This window comes from Alligator mississippiensis, chromosome 1 (assembly GCF_030867095.1).
Source record: "Alligator mississippiensis isolate rAllMis1 chromosome 1, rAllMis1, whole genome shotgun sequence".
Classification (NCBI taxonomy): domain Eukaryota; kingdom Metazoa; phylum Chordata; order Crocodylia; family Alligatoridae; genus Alligator; species Alligator mississippiensis.
In genome coordinates this window covers 118,329,597-118,347,809 of record NC_081824.1, presented here as the reverse complement: position 1 = coordinate 118,347,809, position 18,213 = coordinate 118,329,597, and the positions used below count along the sequence as shown (strand labels likewise).

At 41.2% G+C, this 18,213-nt stretch overlaps 1 protein-coding gene across 4 annotated transcripts in view; it reads right to left on the bottom strand.

Annotated features, from left to right (window-relative positions):
* Positions 1 to 11,124: 11,124 nt before the first annotated feature.
* PDE7B (phosphodiesterase 7B) overlaps positions 11,125 to 18,213 on the bottom strand; it is a 317,941-nt gene continuing 310,852 nt past the window's right edge. For all 4 annotated transcript variants that reach the window (XM_059713360.1, XM_019479635.2, XM_019479634.2 and 1 more), the window contains one exon: positions 11,125 to 17,658. In XM_059713360.1, the coding sequence (XP_059569343.1) occupies positions 17,441 to 17,658 (218 nt within the window). In that variant the 3' untranslated portion in view covers positions 11,125 to 17,440. The remainder of the gene's footprint in view (positions 17,659 to 18,213) is intronic.

Sequence of the window (18,213 nt, the reverse complement as noted above, 5' to 3'; positions counted from 1 at the left end):
TAGTGAAAATATTTCTATAGCCATAGTCACTTTTCTTTTTTGGAAGGCCAGGCTGACAACCTTTGTCCTACTAAGTGGTGCTGTGGGCATACCAAATGTTTCATCCTGTCACCCCCTTCAGGGAGCTGAGGCTTCAGTGACTCTGAAGGAGTAGACTGAGGGTACTTCTGCGGACAGAACCTTTCTTGCTTTCCTTCCCTCTCTGCTCCCTGCTCTCCTTGCCCTCTGTTTTCCTCCACTGCTCTCTGCTCCCCTCTTCTCACTGGTCCTCCTCTTTCTTCTCGCCTTTCCTCTACCTCCCCTTCCAGTGGGAAGATGTGGGAGAGCCAAAGGTCACTGTAGCTTTCTTTAGTGCCCCTGGCTGGACCACACTGAGATGAATACAGCTGCAGTGATTTTAAAGCACTCCAGTCAGGGGGGGTGATGGAAGTTGTACATGTGCCTACTGCAGTGATTCTCAGCCAGGGTGGCTTCACACCCTGGAAACTCTTGGAAGGGTGATATGAGGTGTGAGGAGATAAACAGGAAAGTGGAGGCTGGGGCTTGTCCCTGCCTGGCTGTTTCTCTATTCAACCCCCCTGCCTGGCCCCTCTGCAAGGAGGTAAGCATTGTAGCATATACATTCATTTTTGAAACAGAGTGCCATATAATATAAGATATTCTAAGAAAGATAAGGTCAGGTTTTTCACCTTATTTTCTCAAATACAAATCTCTTTAATAGATGTTTTGTCATCAAAATTCAGGGCAACTTCAAAGAAGCTTACACCAGACCTTGAAAACCTTTGCCACCATATGTACTACTTAATACTAAAAATAGTTCCTGGATGTCACTGTTGAGGGTAATAAGCAGTACTGCTGGTAACAAAAGTTTGCAGGACCTGATCAAAATTTGAGACTGTTGCCTTGATTTTTGAAAGTTTAAAATCAAGCTTCCCAGCAAGAGCAGTATCCTAGAAATAAAATGTGGGTTGATACTGAATCATGTGCAAAATCCAAGAAAAATTTAATAAATATTCCTGTTTATTTGCAAAGTATATTCTACAAGGATAATGAAGTACTTTCCAGTCTTCTTGTAATGAAGAAGGATGTGTTCAACTTCAAAGTCAGCGGGCCTAGGTAACATATACCCAAGAGCACTGGAATTTATGGAGGAGATCTCTAGCCTGCTGATACTCATTTTAAATATGTCTTCTAATACAAAGGAAATTCTATAAGTCGAGAAGAAAGGGCAAATGAAACAATCCACATAATTATAGTATGGTTAGCTTGACACCTATTCCTGACAGATCATGAGCAGGGATCCTGGTTTTCTTTGCTTTAAAAAATCCCCAATTTTCAGTTAAAAAAAAAGTAACCCCAAATCCACATTTTCATGATTAAAATGAAACATCACCGCACACACACACACACACACACACACACACACACACACAGAGTGGTGCTTCATTTTAATCATGGAAACGTGGATTTGGGATTACTTTTTTTAACCAAAAACTCGAGATTTTTTGAAATCAGAAAAAATCAGGATCCCTAGTCATGAGAACAGGTCATGGCTGAAGCTAGGAAATTCAAATTAGAAGTCACACATTTTAACAGGGGGATTAATGCCTGGAACTAATAGCGGAAATAATGGATTCTCCAGTACTTGATGCCTTCAGATAAAATTGAGATTCCTTTTCGGAAGATGAGCTTTAGTGAAAAATAAGTAGGTTCAATACAAGGTGAACTACATGCAATGTAATAGTGTGCAGCACATAGCAGGTCAGACTCTAATGGGCCCTTCTGGTATTTTCTTCATCAATTCATGAAAATCTAAAAACTTCCTCATGTACTGTGTTGTTCCAGTTATGTTGACCATTTTTCCCCTTAAAAGAATCCTACAAATCCAGTCAACTTACACATGGGGTCAACCTATGATCTGTCAGCATGGTGGAATTGAACAGAGCATTTGACCTAGCCTAGCCCCCCTTAAGGGTCACATTGGCTTGTTCTTAGGGGAGGCATGCTGGTTGATCTGCTCCAGCATGGTGGCAGGCTTTGCTCATGCAATGAGGGGCCACAGTAATTGGGTGACCCAGATGGCCACCTCTCACACTCATGAAGGATCCACCTAGTCTGCTCCACTGGAGCGGAAGGAGAAGCTTCATGGTGAGGCTTCCAAGTGCTTGGTCATCACACAGCCCACAAGGTGAGCTGAAAGGATAACCATGCTGAGTTCTGCTGAACACTGCCTGCAATTCCCTGGAAGTTGGTCAGAACTAAAAACTAAAAAATTATAATCAACAAATTAACATTTATCAACAAAAGGAAAAAAAATACAACCACCCACTTTTTCATTTCCCATATCCCTCAAAAAATTAGGAAAATTGGATTTTTGAGCCTTGTTGGTCCTACATATCCTATGAAGTTTAAATTCAGAACTACTTTTTAAATCTGGCCTTCTAGTTAGGGGCTATCATTGCTGAAACACGTGAACAGTTTCCATTTTACTACAAATGCTTGTTTTGATAGTATTAACATGGATTTTTAGGCTGTAGACTATATGGTGAGCCTGGGTACAAAGAGAACTTTTTTTTTAAATGTTAGTATTTTTAGTACCTTTAGCTCTTTGAGTCCTTTCTTTGGTTATTTAACTCTCCTGTGGGATTCAAGGACTTCATCTGTATTTATCAACTCATATTTAGGAGGAAAAGATGTTTTTCCTAAAACCTACCTTGAAAATATGGGAACAACTTACATGAATGGCTGACTTATAATCAGAACATTATGGTATTTCATTTTCTACACTAACTCTCCTTTCCCCTCTTCTGTTTTTCCCATCTGCCCTCTATCCCCATCTCCATTCCTTGTTCTATCAGCTTCCTTAAATTATGTTGTTTTTTGTAAAGAGTCTTAAAATCTATTATTTTCACATGTGTTTTATCATATGGCTGATGACTTTGTTTTTTATGTCTTATTTGCAGTCTAGAAACATTTGTTCCTCTGTGGAAGTGGAAAATTTTATTGTTGAATGTGATAGTCTGTTTTTAGCTGACAGTGCCAGAGTTTTAAGAAGACTCCATCCAACTAAGACTCTCAGCAACATTTAAATCTATAGATGGGCCCAAATATAACAACATCATTACATAAATTGTCTCTGACAGCAGTGCAACACACTGGCAAAACTCTACTGTTGAGTGATGATGTAAAGCTTTCTTTTAAATTAAGGATCCTAGTGTACCAGCAAAGAGTAAAAAGAGCCATAGTTAATTCTGGACCAGTGAAGAAATAAGTTATTGCCAAAAGGAAACGGGCAAGAAATAGATTTTTACTTTGAAGAAGCTGTTATAACGAAGTTGATAACTTTTTAAAGAAGCTAAAGAAATTAAAATATTTACTTACAAGGTAGTGTGCATCAGTAATTACTTCTTTGATATATATTTTTTCTTCAGGATCAACACGTCTTTTGCTTTGTTTTCTGTGACAAAGTTTTCAAAAGACATGAATATCTTATCAGATTACTTAACTTGCACTCAGGCAGGGATGGCTATTTTGTTTTGTATTTGTAGAGTGCATAACACAATGGCATCCTGGCCTTCTTAGATGCTACCACAATTATAAATAGATTCAAATTTATTTAATGCTTCACAGGCTACATGATTTTTTGCCCTGTAGATAACACTAACAATTTACAATTCTGTTTTGATTGCATGACAATTGTATGCTTAACTTCAAGTTCATGCAGGAACAGGCTCAATGCATATGCTGAAGGGAGTGTTGGTTTTAGGACCAGATTCCAAACTGTTAGATTAGCGCTGTCCAATTTTGGGCCATTGGGGGCTGCATGTGATGCTTCTATGCAGCCCCAGGCCATACACCATGCAGGGTGCACATGGCCAGGTGGTTCCCCAGTGCATGGGATGCACACAGCTTCCCATTGTACAGTCTGGGCTAGTGGCATATAGCTCCGCCCCCCTGCCAGCAGCATGTGTCCCTTCTTCCCCCTACTATACAGGCTGTGTGTAAGTGGCACTCAGACCCCTGGGCCTTCCCCTGCTGTGTGGCAATGGGAAAACTGCTTGCCAGGGCCTGCAGGCTGCATGTTAGCTACTTAAGGGCTCCATGTGATCTGAGGGCTACCAGTTAGAGACAGCCCTATGTTGGACAGCCCAGATCTTAAAGGATAAAAAGTATAGCAATAAGTGAGTGAATACAGAAGTCTAGACTTCCTGAATAGATATGACTATGAATGAAGATTTCTTTCTAAACCTGAATCACTTAAACTTTCACATTTTTTAAACATTTTAAGAATTTTTGAACTTCTGTCTTTTAAATAGCTTAAAAAATGTTAGGGCTGCTGCTGCCACTAGAACAGTTAATAAAATAGGTCTCTAATTCCTGAGTCTCTCTTGTGACTAGTTGATGTCTTGTGTGCCTGACTGTAATCAAGTGAATAGAAGGGCAATGTCTTTGTGATTTATGCTGGGAAGATATAAATATGGAGCTCTTTATTAAAGGTCTACTCTTGAGCTGAGGGAGATTGACCACATGAACCTGGGGGAAACTTGTCTATGGGGGTTCATTAAGGAGTAGGCTGCTTAGCTGTTTGTTAGCAGATGAAAGTGAAGATGCTTGTTAAATCTGAGCACCTGCCATTGCAGTGTGTGCTGACATTTATAGACTTTGTCATTTATGTTTTGACAATTATAGCCACACAATTGCTGTGATTTACTTTTCACTAGATTGCTAGTGGTAGTGGTAATTTGCTATGTTAACACTTTTGCATCCTTTCAACACATCCTGAGATGGCCTGAGGTCAAAGTATTGGATGTTACAGGCATTAGGATGGCATTATTAGTTCAGTTATCCTTGGCACTTTATAATGTATCCTGAATGGAAATGCTGCAGGAAATGAAAGCTATATGAGACTCTTGGTTAGAGTGGCTGGTCTGCTCAACATCAGTCACTGCATACTCAGCTTTCTTTCAACAGCATCACCTGAGAAAGGAGATTAGGAGTCAATTCATGTTCCCTGATCCTTGATGCTTTGGTGAAAAGAGAGATTTTTAGTGACAGAGATGCTCAAAAAGCAGACTTCTGTCCCCAACGCCATGCTAAGATGAACACAACAGCTGTGGTATCTACATTATGTATTTTGTTCCTGCTGTTCGGTTTTCTAAAAAAAATAAAAGAAAAAAAAGGAAATATGGGACCTAAGATATCAGTAAGTGAGAAATGTTTGAAGTTTAAGTTTGGATCTTTAATTGATGCAAGTGGTTCTCAAGGTGTTTTTCTTTTTTCCCTCATTCAGATGTTGTTTCACTCGCGGGCGACTGTTCTGTCTGTGTTCTGAATTAGTTGTGTGGTTCCCTTAGGTGAGTTACAGGTTGTTTCTATTGTTAGAAGGTAACACTAGTGTAGGTACTAGCTGCAGAGGAATTTGTTTAAAACAACAGTGAAATGGAAAAAGGAAGTTTATTGGTGATTGTGGAGTGGGGGATATAACACTGCATTCCCAAGTTTATGTTCTGTTTAAATTTACAGATGGTTATGTAAATACTAAGACTGGAACAAGCAGCTGATGTCACAGACCAGTGTGTGTTTGCTTTAACTCCTTAACGGACACCCCCTGCTGTAGTTCGTTCGGCAGTCGTCTACCCAGATTCTTCTCTTGGTGCTCAGGTGCTCCATTCAAGTGAGATGGAACATTTTGAATGGCAGTATCTGTTGTGGCTGTATATGTGTCCTTCGTGCCCTCCCGAGTACTATAACCAAGGGCAAAACTGATGGGGTACTGCATCTGCCACTCAGCTCCTCCTTACCACTCCTGGTGTGACTGATCTCTCGCAGTGTCCACATTCCTGCACCACAACTTGCCTAACTGGGGGACTATGCTCCTGTACTGGGGCTATTTTTCCACTATGGAGGATTGAAAATACCCTATGTTCAAAAACTGAATGGTGTGTGACAGCCATTCTGGCTAATGACAGGCACCCTTGGAGAGAGAGACTTCTAACAAAGCTTTGCCCAGTGTGCTGTATATTTTTTAAGAACGACAAGAATGACACAGGCACAGCTGAAATCATTTCTGCTCAAGTAATCCATGCAGGCCACAACTTTTGCCACTGACCGACCCAGAAAAGACCAGCCCACTCTGGCCAGTTATGCAGTTATGACTGCACTTCTTCTACCATAGTTTCCTCTCTCAAACCTCACATTTCCACAGCCTTGGTGTGGTCAGAAAGAGGGAGGAAGAAAACTGTAGCTGGAAGTTCAGACTTGGATCATCAGCTTCCTATACATCCCATGTTGGATGAAGCTGTTCCTCAACCTCATGGATCACATGGTGGCATGTCACAGTATGCTCTACATTTCACCTACTGTCTTTTCAAGGCTGGCCACAGTCCCCTTGGAAGTACTGTCTTCTTCAGGCTGCTGGAGAGCTCTACTACTGGTTGCAGCAACTTTCCCTGTCTATCAGTCTCTGATAACAGAAGTTTTAGTAACTGCATGTTTGAGCTGCGTTGTCTATAGATTTCCCTTGTGCCACTTTCCATCCCTGGTGATTGGAATCCCTACATCTGGGTTTCTGTTTGGTGAAGCAACTGAATGGCTGTTGCAGCCACTCGATTCCTTATACCCTTAGCTGCAGTAGCCACAATGGATATTGCTTTTCAGAAAGATTCAGCTCTTGCATGCATGGGGTATATGTGCATGGACCACACATCCCAAGTAACCACAGTTACTGTAGGATAAATAAACATTCTTACTTGCTTCCTCTCTTCCCTAGGTTCCTAGAGTTGCAGCCTGGCATAATTTTGAGCACAGTTGAATCATTTCATTATTAACAGGCTGTAGATGTTTAAGGGCAGTTGTGCACAGTAGAAGAGCAGTGGTGGTCTTTCTAGGCTTTTGTCACTAGTTTTATTCTAAGAAAACCCATAAGCAATCTCTTTTTCCTTCTCCAAACAGTAGTAAATTTAAGTAAAATAATACCTCTTTCAAGTGGAATTCTCAATAATATTTTTTTCTCTAAAGACTGACTGAACTTGTTAATGAAATGCACTCACTTCTACAAAACCTGGAAAGCTGAAAATGTCTGGTTTGCTGGCTTTATACCATGTATCTTTACATGGTCCCAGGGTTAGTCTTTATTTATTGATGTAGCTGCTTGACTGATCTTTCTCCCAGTCCAAGCCCAAACAAGCACAGTTTGGCCTGATCTGCAAAGCTTGCATCCATATACCCAGTATTTAGCACGGTCTGTTGGAGAAACGGGGCAATGAATTAAGTTCCGATTAGGCTGTCTTCCTATCTAGTTATACACTTATGGATCTAATGCCTTGTTCACATAAACAGAACCTGAAAGTTCCAGTTAATATCTACTCAAATTCTAAGAATCTTGGAAATCTCATGATGAGTGGCAATTCTCCTTGAACTGGGACCATAGGATTTGCCATAGCATATCAGACTGGGAGCTTGCCTGCACTATTACAACAGTTTGTTCCAGCCAGGACAATGCAGAGAGTGCCTTACCTACCTGCTCCTGCCCTAGGAGTACACCAATGAGGCCACTGTAGGGTGCCTCTAGGGAGCTGCTTTCTAGACTTTGGCCCTGGGATTGCCTCACTGGCATGCTTCCTGGTTTTGCATGCGCAGGCACATGCGGGTGGACAAAGTAAGTTCCAGCCAGTCCTGGCCGCTACCTAGTGCTGCCACAGGGGCTAGGGACAGAAGTTACACATAAATCTGTTTAAGTGATCAGGAACTGGTTTAAACCTGTAACAGAACAGAAGCTCGCTGCACATAAACCAGTTTCAAAATGGCTGAAACTGGTTTAAGGTAAACCTGGTTGAATGTAGTATCAGACTTAACTGATTTGGGTCAAATCTGTTTATGAAACTTCTGTCCCAAACTTCTTCCTGGTTTAAGTTAAATCATAGTCCCCCAGCATCCCAACATGTTTTGTAGCCCTGGGCTGGGCTGTGTTGTGCTCCTCTGCTCCCTAGCTGGAGCAGTGAGGAATGACTGGCAAGGGAAGGCAGAGGGCAACAAGCCTGGCTAGGGCTGCAGCCCAGTCTGGAAGCGGGGACTGCCCCCCCCAGACAAACCCTGGCTGGGGTCTGGGGCTAGGGAGGAGAGTTAAACACCTCTTCCCCCTATTCGAACTTACTGCTGATTGCAACTGTGGACTACAAATCCCAGAGGGACCTGAAAGCAGAAAGAGGAAGTTCACTTCTGTTTCAATTTAATTTCTGCAGCTTAGACTACCCTGCAAAGACTGAATCAATTTATCCTCAGGCTTTTTGATTGGCTATACTTAGCCAGGGTGTTCATTTGTGGGCCAGGAGTTTCATTAATCCACTTTATTGCCTCTGATGATGGGTAGTAGTAGCTGCTTTAGAGCAGCAGCAATAGCTAGACATCGAATAATCTATCACTTCACCCCCCAAGTAAAGTCTCATTTTAGACTAATGCTTAGAGAAGATTTAAGCCCTAAAGCCTGAGGTTTTGTCACCCTCCCAAACCTCTTAATTTTAACAATAACTCTCATAAATTTGGGTATTTTTGTAACCCACAAACATGTCCAATCCCTCCTTGAATGCTAAATTCTTAGCCTCAACATCATCTTGTGGCAGCAAGTCCCATAATTTGATTAGATATTATATAATTGTGCCATCACTACTAAATTTGTTGGCTATCATTTTCAATGAATTTCCCCTTTTTCTGGCATTAAGAAAGAGGGAGAATGGACACTTCTGATTTATATATTACATACCATTGATTATTTTATAAGCTTTTATCATTTCCTTGCTTAGGTTGACTGTGCTGCTCTTTTTTTGTCTTTTTTATATGAGAGTTTTTCCATGACTTTTATTTTTGTCACCGTTCTCTGGAATTCTGCTGTTTCCTGTGTGAGATGGGATGATTGGTACTAGTTGCTCACTTAATGTTGATGGTGTGTATTTTACTATTGTATTATTGGAATATTATAGCATTTTTGTACTACCTGCTCCTCTTGTGACTCCTAATATCTTTGTTGGAGTGCAGCTGTTCTTTGAACTCTTTGTTGAGCTATAAATCCCTTTCCTTTGTTGATAGAGCTAATTTAGACTTTGGCAAGGCAGGAGCAATTACATTTTCCTTCCATAGATAAATTAAGTGTTGACATTTTTTTGATATAATCTGTTGTTGTAAGATATCTATTTGCTTTGCTTGGGTAGTACTGGCTTGCTTAGGTCTATCAAGTCTCATAGGCTGTGTGTAGATGAAACGGGGGCCCTAAATTGAAGCAGTGTTTTTAAAAACACCACTTCAGTTTAGGGCCAAGTAAACCCCCATGCCATGCGCACACCCGATTTATCTTTCTCTCCAGCGGCGGGGAGGAGAGAGCAAGCTGCCGGTGGGTGGACCGGTTCCTGGGAAGGGGGGGCTGGTGCTTCCCTCCATGGCAGTGGTGGCCCCCACTCAGGTGATACCCACCTGCAGGCACCCAGCTGTGGAGAGAAGCACTGGGCCCCTGTACAGCTCAGGCAGGCAGGCAGGCAGGCTCCAGGGCGGGGGGATCTGTCTCCCCGCTTTTCTTGGGTGGAGCCTGCCTTCCCAGGCTGCTGCCAGGCTGCCTGCAGGGCTTTCTACAGACCCATGGAGCCAGAGTGCTTTGTTTAGCAGCTGTAGGGGCAGCAAACTAAAACTCCTCAAAGGAGTTTTAGTTTGCTGCACCCCAAGTCATTTAAGGTGCATTGCACCCCCAAATTTCCTACAGTGGCTGGAATTAATGCACAATACTCTGCCAACGCATGCAAACTCCAACACCATTAAAGTGACGCAAAAGCGTTTAGCCCACATTAAAGTGTTGTGCACACCCCCCCCTTGTTTCATCTACACACGGCCATAGTCCTAAATCAACTTATGTATCACTTTTATCATCTTCCAGCTCTCCCATTTTTCAGATGGTTAATAAATATAGTAAACAGTAGTCCTAACACAGAACTTTGAATTGTTCTCACCCTTTGGCCATCGTGAAACCTACTTCGGTGTTTTGCCACTTAGCCAAACATTGTAGTTTCAAAATGTATTTAGAATGATTTAGGTTATACTTCAAAATGTCCAAATATTTGTAAAGTTAACAGCCATTCATAGTAGAAAGGGACAACAATTTTGCCATTACTGAGAACAGCATTTTTGCTAAAATCCCATTACAGAGCCTTGTGGGTTTTGATTATTTGCTTGATTTCCTGTGCTGCAGATGTAATGCCTTTTTTGGAGAAGTCTTCTACATTCTGAAAAACTTCCAAGGGGTTTCATCATGAAATCCACTTTACCACTCAGCTTGTAACCAGATGACATGTGAAAAGAGTTTCCTGTATTTCTGAAAGTTTGGTCGAAAGTGAATAAGGGAGCGCCAGCGTGATCCCACTGCAAAGAATGTACTTCTAGTTTCCTAGCTACAGAGTTTATGTTGGAACATTTGCTGTGATGAGTTTGTAGGAGATCATGGTTACTAGGGACTCTGAGGAGTAGTAAAGCTTAAGCGCATCAAAACTTCATCAGTTGGTGCACTTTGTTTGCTGGTATAGCCCAATGACATACTCATAACAAATATGTAGTTTTCTTACCTTTCTAAAAATAATACTCGGCACTGGTACAAACATAGTGAGACTTTAGTGAAGGATCTCAAAGTTCTTTTCTTTAACTTGAGAATACCCCTGTGAGCAGAAGGTATATAGGCAGTATGGTCTTCAGCTGTCAGGTAGGAAAAAGGAGGCTTATAGATGTAGTTATGTTAGAACTGGGAAAACAACACAGGAGAACTGATTAACACTCCTTTTAGCAGACAAAACTCAGACAGTTTTAAAAGTGAACAAAGAATATTTTGCCCTGTTTGAAGATTCCCCTGTTGTGTCCTTGGGATAAAGACACACAGGAGCAGTTGGCTAATTTTCCCCATCCTTGCGTCGTCACTTATCCCTACTGTAGCTCATGGAGTTTGACTTTGCAATTCCACTTAAGCTCTGTATTGGTGAACTGGTTGTGTGGTTGGGGGAAAGATTCTGACTGCTTTGTCAAGCCAGAACATTCAGGAAGCACTAAGCAAATGTTTCCTAGACAACTGTTTTCTTCTGCCAGTAAATTTCCGACACGTTATTCTTCTGTAATTCTTTTTATTAGTTGTCATCCTTTGACATGATGAATACTTACAGCAGTATGTTAAAAAAGATACAGTTAAGTCTCTTGTTTAATTCTTGGCATCACTGCATAGCAGTCACAGCATTTTCACACAACCTATTGCTTCCTTTCAATTTGATGCATATGACATATATATACACACACAGACTGAATCTTGGTCCCATTGAAGTCAATGGACTTTGATTTTAATGGGAGCAGGATTTAGCCTGGATAAGGGAGGGGGGGCGGTGTGCAGGATAAGGGGAGGGGGGGCGGTGTGCATACGGTGTGTTTTACAATAGACATGACATTTCTATACAGTTTGTGTTCAATGATTAAAAGAATATATTTTACATCCAAGTCAAACTTTCTATGCTCTGCATTTAAAGTTTGTGTACCTAAAATATAGGACGGGTCATAGTGACAATGATTTTGGTAGCAGAGGGAAGATAAAACAATTAAATATTCTTGCACTATAACTTGCCCCAAAGTTTTGTAATAGCATGATCTGTTGCTTCCAGATTTAATCTTATACAGTAAAATATACACAAGACTAATATTTATGCATATTTACTAACGAATTACAAGTACTGATTTTCTGTGACCCAAGTCAGGGGGAGAGGAGAAGGTTGCATTCACGTCTATCAGTTGAGTGACCCAGACTGAATATCACTAGGGAATAAATTGTAGTTGGTACGCGGACTGACCAGCCTAACAACAACTAGCATTGCCACAGTTTGTGCGTGGTATTCAGCCATAATTAGGAGGAGTGCTTTTTTGGGGCTTTCCCCACCTTGGCCTTGGTTGTAGATTTGACTGAAGACTAAATGAGTCAATGGGGAAGCACAGTGTGACAGATGATCTGTTCAATTTAGTGTATGACCAGTGATGTAAATGGAATTTCTTGCTTACTGTAGGGACATAAATGATTTAAATAATTCACTACAGATTAAAAACAAGCATTGAAACAAGATGCAGGGAAAAGAGTTATTGGGTCATCTATTTTAAAATACCAGTAATTCCCTTTTTTGGTGGTTTGAACCTTGACTCAGCAATTATTTGGGGTAATTTTTTTTTAGGAATGATGTATGGTACACCTCTGGGTTGCTTAATCTATCTGACAGTCTCTTTTCATAGTGTGCTGAAGAAGCAGCTAACCAATCTTGTGTCTTCTGGGTTTGGGAGCCTGGAGCCACAGCCTTTTTAATGCTGATTTGTAGGCTGCCACTTTTATCCAAAACCCTATTTATACAAGTTATTGAAGGGTCCCATAATCTAGGTTAGATCAACAGAAATCCAATTCAGTTGTTTCCTTGCTTTATTCTAGTGGTGATGTGGAATTTTATCCCAGGCTCTTCCTTCAGTTGTGATGTACACAATAAGCTCTGTTTCTTTTTAGCTTCTGAGCACTTTGGTTTTGGATCCAGTGGATGATGCCTGAAAGCTGGGGCAGCACCCACTTAGCTAGCACCCCACCTGGGCAGCCCCCGGGGGTGCTGCCACCACAGATGGAAGGACCGGGCCCCCCTGCAGCTCAGGGGCTACTCAGCACAGCAGCAACTCACACAGGCAGGCTCCACTGAGAAACCAAAAAAAAAAAAAAAAAAAAAAAAAAAAAAAGGGTGAGAACCCTGATCTTTTTTTTTTTTTTTCTGTGGAGCTTGGCTGCCTCTCCCACTGCCAGGAGGTGAGCTGCTGGCTGGCCCTGAGCTATGGGGGGCCTGGACCTTTCCTTCATGGTGATGGTGATGGTGCTCCCTGGGGCCACTCGGGCAGGCAGCTAGTGGGTAGGTGCTGCCCCAGCTCAGAGGCAGCACCCAGACTGATCCAACTGTTCCCTGAGCCCAAGCTGGGGCAGCACCTGCCTGCTAGCAGCCTGGCCAGGTGGTCCCAGGGGGTGCCGCTGCCACAGAAGGAAGGACCGGGGTCCCTGCAGCTCAGGGGCCATTCAGTCCACTGGCAGCTCGCTCCCCAGCTGCAGGAGACATAGGCAGGCTCCACCAAAAAAAAGAAAACAGGATCGGCCCCCTCGCCACCTCTACTTTCAGTCCACTTCTCCTGCAGCTGTAGGCGGGGAGGGGATGGGGGTTGCCAGCTGTCAAAGGCTGCAAGGTTACAAATAACTATGTTGCAAATTAAACTACATGAGGATGTGGTTTAGTTTGCAATGTAGGAAACTCATTTAAATCATAAGAAACCCCCACACATGTACACTGTGATGCAATTAAACCGTAAAAACAGCCAATTTTTATCACGTGTACAAGTGCCCTTGGTTGCTGCACTTAACTGGCCTACTTTTCTCACATTTGTTTTGTCCACATTATAAAGAAAAAAGCCTTTGGCTACAAACAGGGCTCTGCTATGTTCCTTATCTCCTTGCTTTCATGCACTCCAGGTCATGAATTTTTTTTTATTACCTTCCTTTTTATCTTTGATGACCTGCATGTTGCTTCTGTGCTGCTCTTTAGAGCTTTCATGCCACAAAACTACAAGCTTTCTGTGCCTTCCAGAATCAAGGCATAATAGTCTAATTAAACTATAATTTCTTTGCTTTAATTAGTTTTTAATTACAGAAGTCACATCCAAGGCTGTATATAATCTTTCCCTTAAACAAGTATGGGGTTTAACCAAGACAAGTAGTGAATTTTTGTGTAGTGTAATTGAGAGTGCTTCAGCCTCTGGCAAGTGTTTTGTACTCCTGTCAGTACATACATCTAAAACCAAACAAAGCCAGAAAACTCTTTAATGTGTTGCTGTGCAGACCAAACAGACTCTCCTTTAAAAGAAGCAAGAATTCATTCACATAGGTCTCTTATAAAGTGTCAAATGTGGCTAATAGGACAAAAGTCCATTCTGTGCAAATGTTTATTTTTTTACTACATCTCCATTCTGTTGCCCCATTCTCACACTGGCCGTTTCTACTCTACAGCAGACAAGAGGCATAACTGGACAGTTCTGTACCCTGGGTGGCAACTGTGCATGGGGCAGCAGCTGCAGCCAGATTGCCTCCCACCTTTAAATCAGCACCTGGGGCCTAATACCCCAGTTGCTCCACCTTAGTTATACTACTGAACCAGACACCAGGTAAAATATTTATCACAATAGTATATATTTAATTGCTGGTGGTATTGTTCATAAAGTGCAGTCTGGCTTCTTCATGGGAAAACTATTGGTGAAACTCACCCAGAAATCCCACTTTATAGCACAGAGCCCAGTCATTTGGGCTGGCAGGTATTTGCTGCCAAGAGCTCGCTTCATAGCTTCCTCCATTGAAGTGAACCTTAGAGAGCGCCTGAGGCAAACTGCTTAGCCTGTAACTGATTTATGCCACAAAGTCAGCCTGAATTTCTTTCACTAGTGAGAGTAGTTATATTGCAGCCAGGCAGGTATGTGTACTTCATTTTCATGAAAAAATAAAAAAAGGCCACCCCTATTTTCATAAGAGCAACCTTTCTAGTTAGGGACTTTAACTTGAAAAGGGCTGACTTGAGTAACAGGTCAATGCGCTAGTAACAAAAAGGCCAGGTTGACATCCCAGCATAACTAAGAGCATACAAAGTTCTTTCATTGGCTTTGAAGAACTGCCATAATTAAAAGGCAGTTTGTACTAGAGCTACTGGGGTACAGTAATGAATAGGCTTGTTTCTAAACCACAGAACATTTTTTTAATTCTTCCAACTAAATGGAAAAGAGTTGAAGATGACTATTGAAAATAAGCAACCAAAAAGGGGGAAAGAGACATTTTCTTTCTTTCCTAACTTCTGTAGACATTTGAAAACCTGCCAGTGTGCTAATGTGTGACATCCTTCATGGGCTGCATACTGTGACTAACAGGTACTGCCTTGCTCTAAACTTCTGGAATACTGAGAGGAAAAGTAAGATGTAGCAGTAGAGATTAACTTGGACACTAAAAAGGACCTTGTTTCTGTACCACCCAAGATGGAACGGTTGAAAATGCAATGGTTTTGAAACAGAGGTAACTTTGACCTATTCCTTAGGTTTACTACTCCCTTACTTGTTAGGAGAAACTGTTAGCAAAATTATATAGTGAGCTCTAGTGAGGTATGTGTCCTAGTTGGAAGAAACAAGAACATTCTCATTTGTCCATACTTTGCTGACATAAATCTACACAATGATAGGATAAAGCTAGCTGGCCCAATACACTTCACACTTCCAGACACCTGAATTTCATCTTTCTACTTTGAGTTTCAGTCATTTTTTCTGTTAATTGATTCTATATGTATATTACTAATGTGACCTTTACTGGATTTCTTATTAATGTGAACATTTTTTTATCTAAACACCTTAAAATAATTGTTACCTTGCACTTTTACTTAAAAGTAAACTCATCTTTCTTGAACATTTCTTATAAATTTAACCCTTATCTACGTTGGCTTAAGTTGTTTGCCGCCATGGCAATCACATCACGTAATACAAGTGTATAACAACTAGAGCTAGTTCTGTTATAAACAAAAACATTGTTTGAAGTGGTAAAATAGTAATGTAATAGCATTGCATTTGCTATCAGAATAATACACACGAAAGGAAAACCAAACATGTTACTCACATGATTACTTACACACCCCAGGTAGAGGTCTTATCTGAAAGGAGGAGGTTAAAGAAAGGAATTGAAAGAATGCCCCAACAAAGGTGGTTCATGGAGTGGACTATTGTGTCTCTTTCAAAAACCCTGTAAGCTAAAACCTTAACTGTAATTAGCAATAGTTATGAGGGAGAAGGATCTTGCTTACTAGATTGGCTACAAAGCATTTTCCTTCATTAAGTGAAATTTATAAAAGCCAGGTAAAGCATTTTTCTCGTGAAAAGGAAACAAGAACCATACCTACATGCTGGTCACCTAATGAAAGATTAAAAAAATCAACACAATACAAGATGAAATGATAGTTTGGCACCATTTGAGAAAACAATTATACTCCAGAACTGCCAAGATATCTGGATCAGACCCTCAGTTGGATGTGTTTGGTTTTGTAGACCACTCTGCTACTTGGTTAGAATCCACGGGTCCACGGTTTACCAGTTTGAATTGTAAAATAGATTGTGTAATATTGCTGTGTTTTAAAATATCAGAACTTCAGGCTTTGTGAAGCATCTTCTAAAAGTGTGCATTGTGCCATGGATTAAACGGTATGGGTCCATATGGAATGCATGTGAAGTTTCCAAAAAATGCCCTGCCAGACTTCATTCTGCCAGGCAGCTGAAAATGTAAAGGCAGTTCAGAATCATATATATGGTGATATGATTTTGGCAGCTATCAGAAGATGAAAGATGCTAAAAGTTAAGGCCTTTATCTGCAAACAATAGTGTATTAATAAACTCTATATCATATTTACAAATGCTTTCTCTTGTATTAAAACTAATAGTATTCTGTTCACAGTGCCATTGTTTATACAGGTAGCAATCCCATAATACTTCAGTATTTTGGCATGGGAATCAGTAGCGCTTTATATTTACAGAAAATGTACACGTGTGAATATAAACATATAATTGAAACAGAGTCATCAAAAAGGTCTGATTATGTTGCAAAGGTTTAGACTGTACAACACCTTCCCTTTGACTTGCTAGGGAATGCTGTTCCTTGCAGGTGTTCCTTGAAGATGTCACTCTACCTAAAGTGGCATAAAAATGACTTAAAAAATGAATCTTGTCATGCTTGAGTTTTGTGTACATAGAGCAACCTCAGTCCAAAGATTTTGGATTTGTTGTCTGGTGCACAGAATACAAAAGTTAAAAAGGGTTTTTTTTGAATTATTAAAATAACAAGATTTCTCTCTCCTGTGTGCGCTCATACTTGACCAATATTCTCAGAGTTCTGAAGATGCTGGTGGTTTAATGTGCAGCCCAGCTGCCAGACTGGAAACTGTATGGTGCTCCAGGCCTACATACAGGTATGTGTCACAGTATGACCCATGTGAATGAAATATGGCCAAGAGCGCTTCTTTTCTCTCTCAGGTTTTCTCTGTAATCCTCCTGTGTTACTTGGTAGCCATTTACTGGCTCAGCTTCTCATTCAAGCAGTTAATGATCAGAAGTGATGAATGACTTCAGAAATATGTAGAAAGAGGAGGAGGAGGGTGGGGAAGTCAAAGGAGCTCAAAAACCAAACCCAGCATTCAAGTGGGTTTATTTACGAGGACCCTTCCAGCTTCTGCTTCCCCTGTCTTTCCCTTTCCATGCTGTTGTTGATGGCCTCACAGGTCCTTGGGGTTTTGTTCACTGTTGTGACCAGCGAGGAAGAGACAGCAGTACTATTAGGAAGAGTGCAAAGCTGGCACTATGGGGTGTCCCCTTCATTTAAAGTCTGGTCCTCATTTTCAGTCACTTGACCTGAGTGGTCATTACTCCTGCTACTGCTGTGTTGCTTGTGGAGCAAACTCCTCCAATTGGCCTTGTTCCTCCTGAGATGGCTTAGCATGTTTTCAGAGAGGGGAGTGTCTCCAGTAAACTGGGCCCATTTTTCAAAGAGTGGCTCTACAATGTAGGACATGAAGCCTGGGAAAACATGAAGCAAAGCATGTCAGGAGCTGAATCATTAACCAAATCAATGTCCGGCAGCTCGGGTCAGGAGATTGGAGGTGACTAAGGTCTCGAAACCCCAAAGAGAAATAGCAGTAAACCCATTTCCCCTAAACAGTGGGTTGTGTAATATGCACCCACTTGAACCACTGCTTATGTTAAAAGGTAACCAGCTTTTGCCACGTATAATACAGTGAAATCTGAAACACAAGCTCGCCCCTTAGGCAACCTCCTGTCCTGTAATATCCCTGAATAATCCTGGTTGTTTGGGTGAATCTGATATCTTTTATTAGACCAACTTAAATAGTTGGGGAAAAAAATTTAAGCGAGCTTTCAGGTTCTTTTGGGTTTTGAACCTGAAAGCTTGCTTAACATTTTTTTCCCCAACTATTTAATTTGCTCTAATAAAAGATATCAGATTCACTCAAAGAACCTTGTCTGCCTATGTCCTTAGACCAACATGGCTACAACCTACACTCCTGAATAATCCTAGCATTTACTCTGTACCATTTTTCTCTAGCTAAGTGTTAG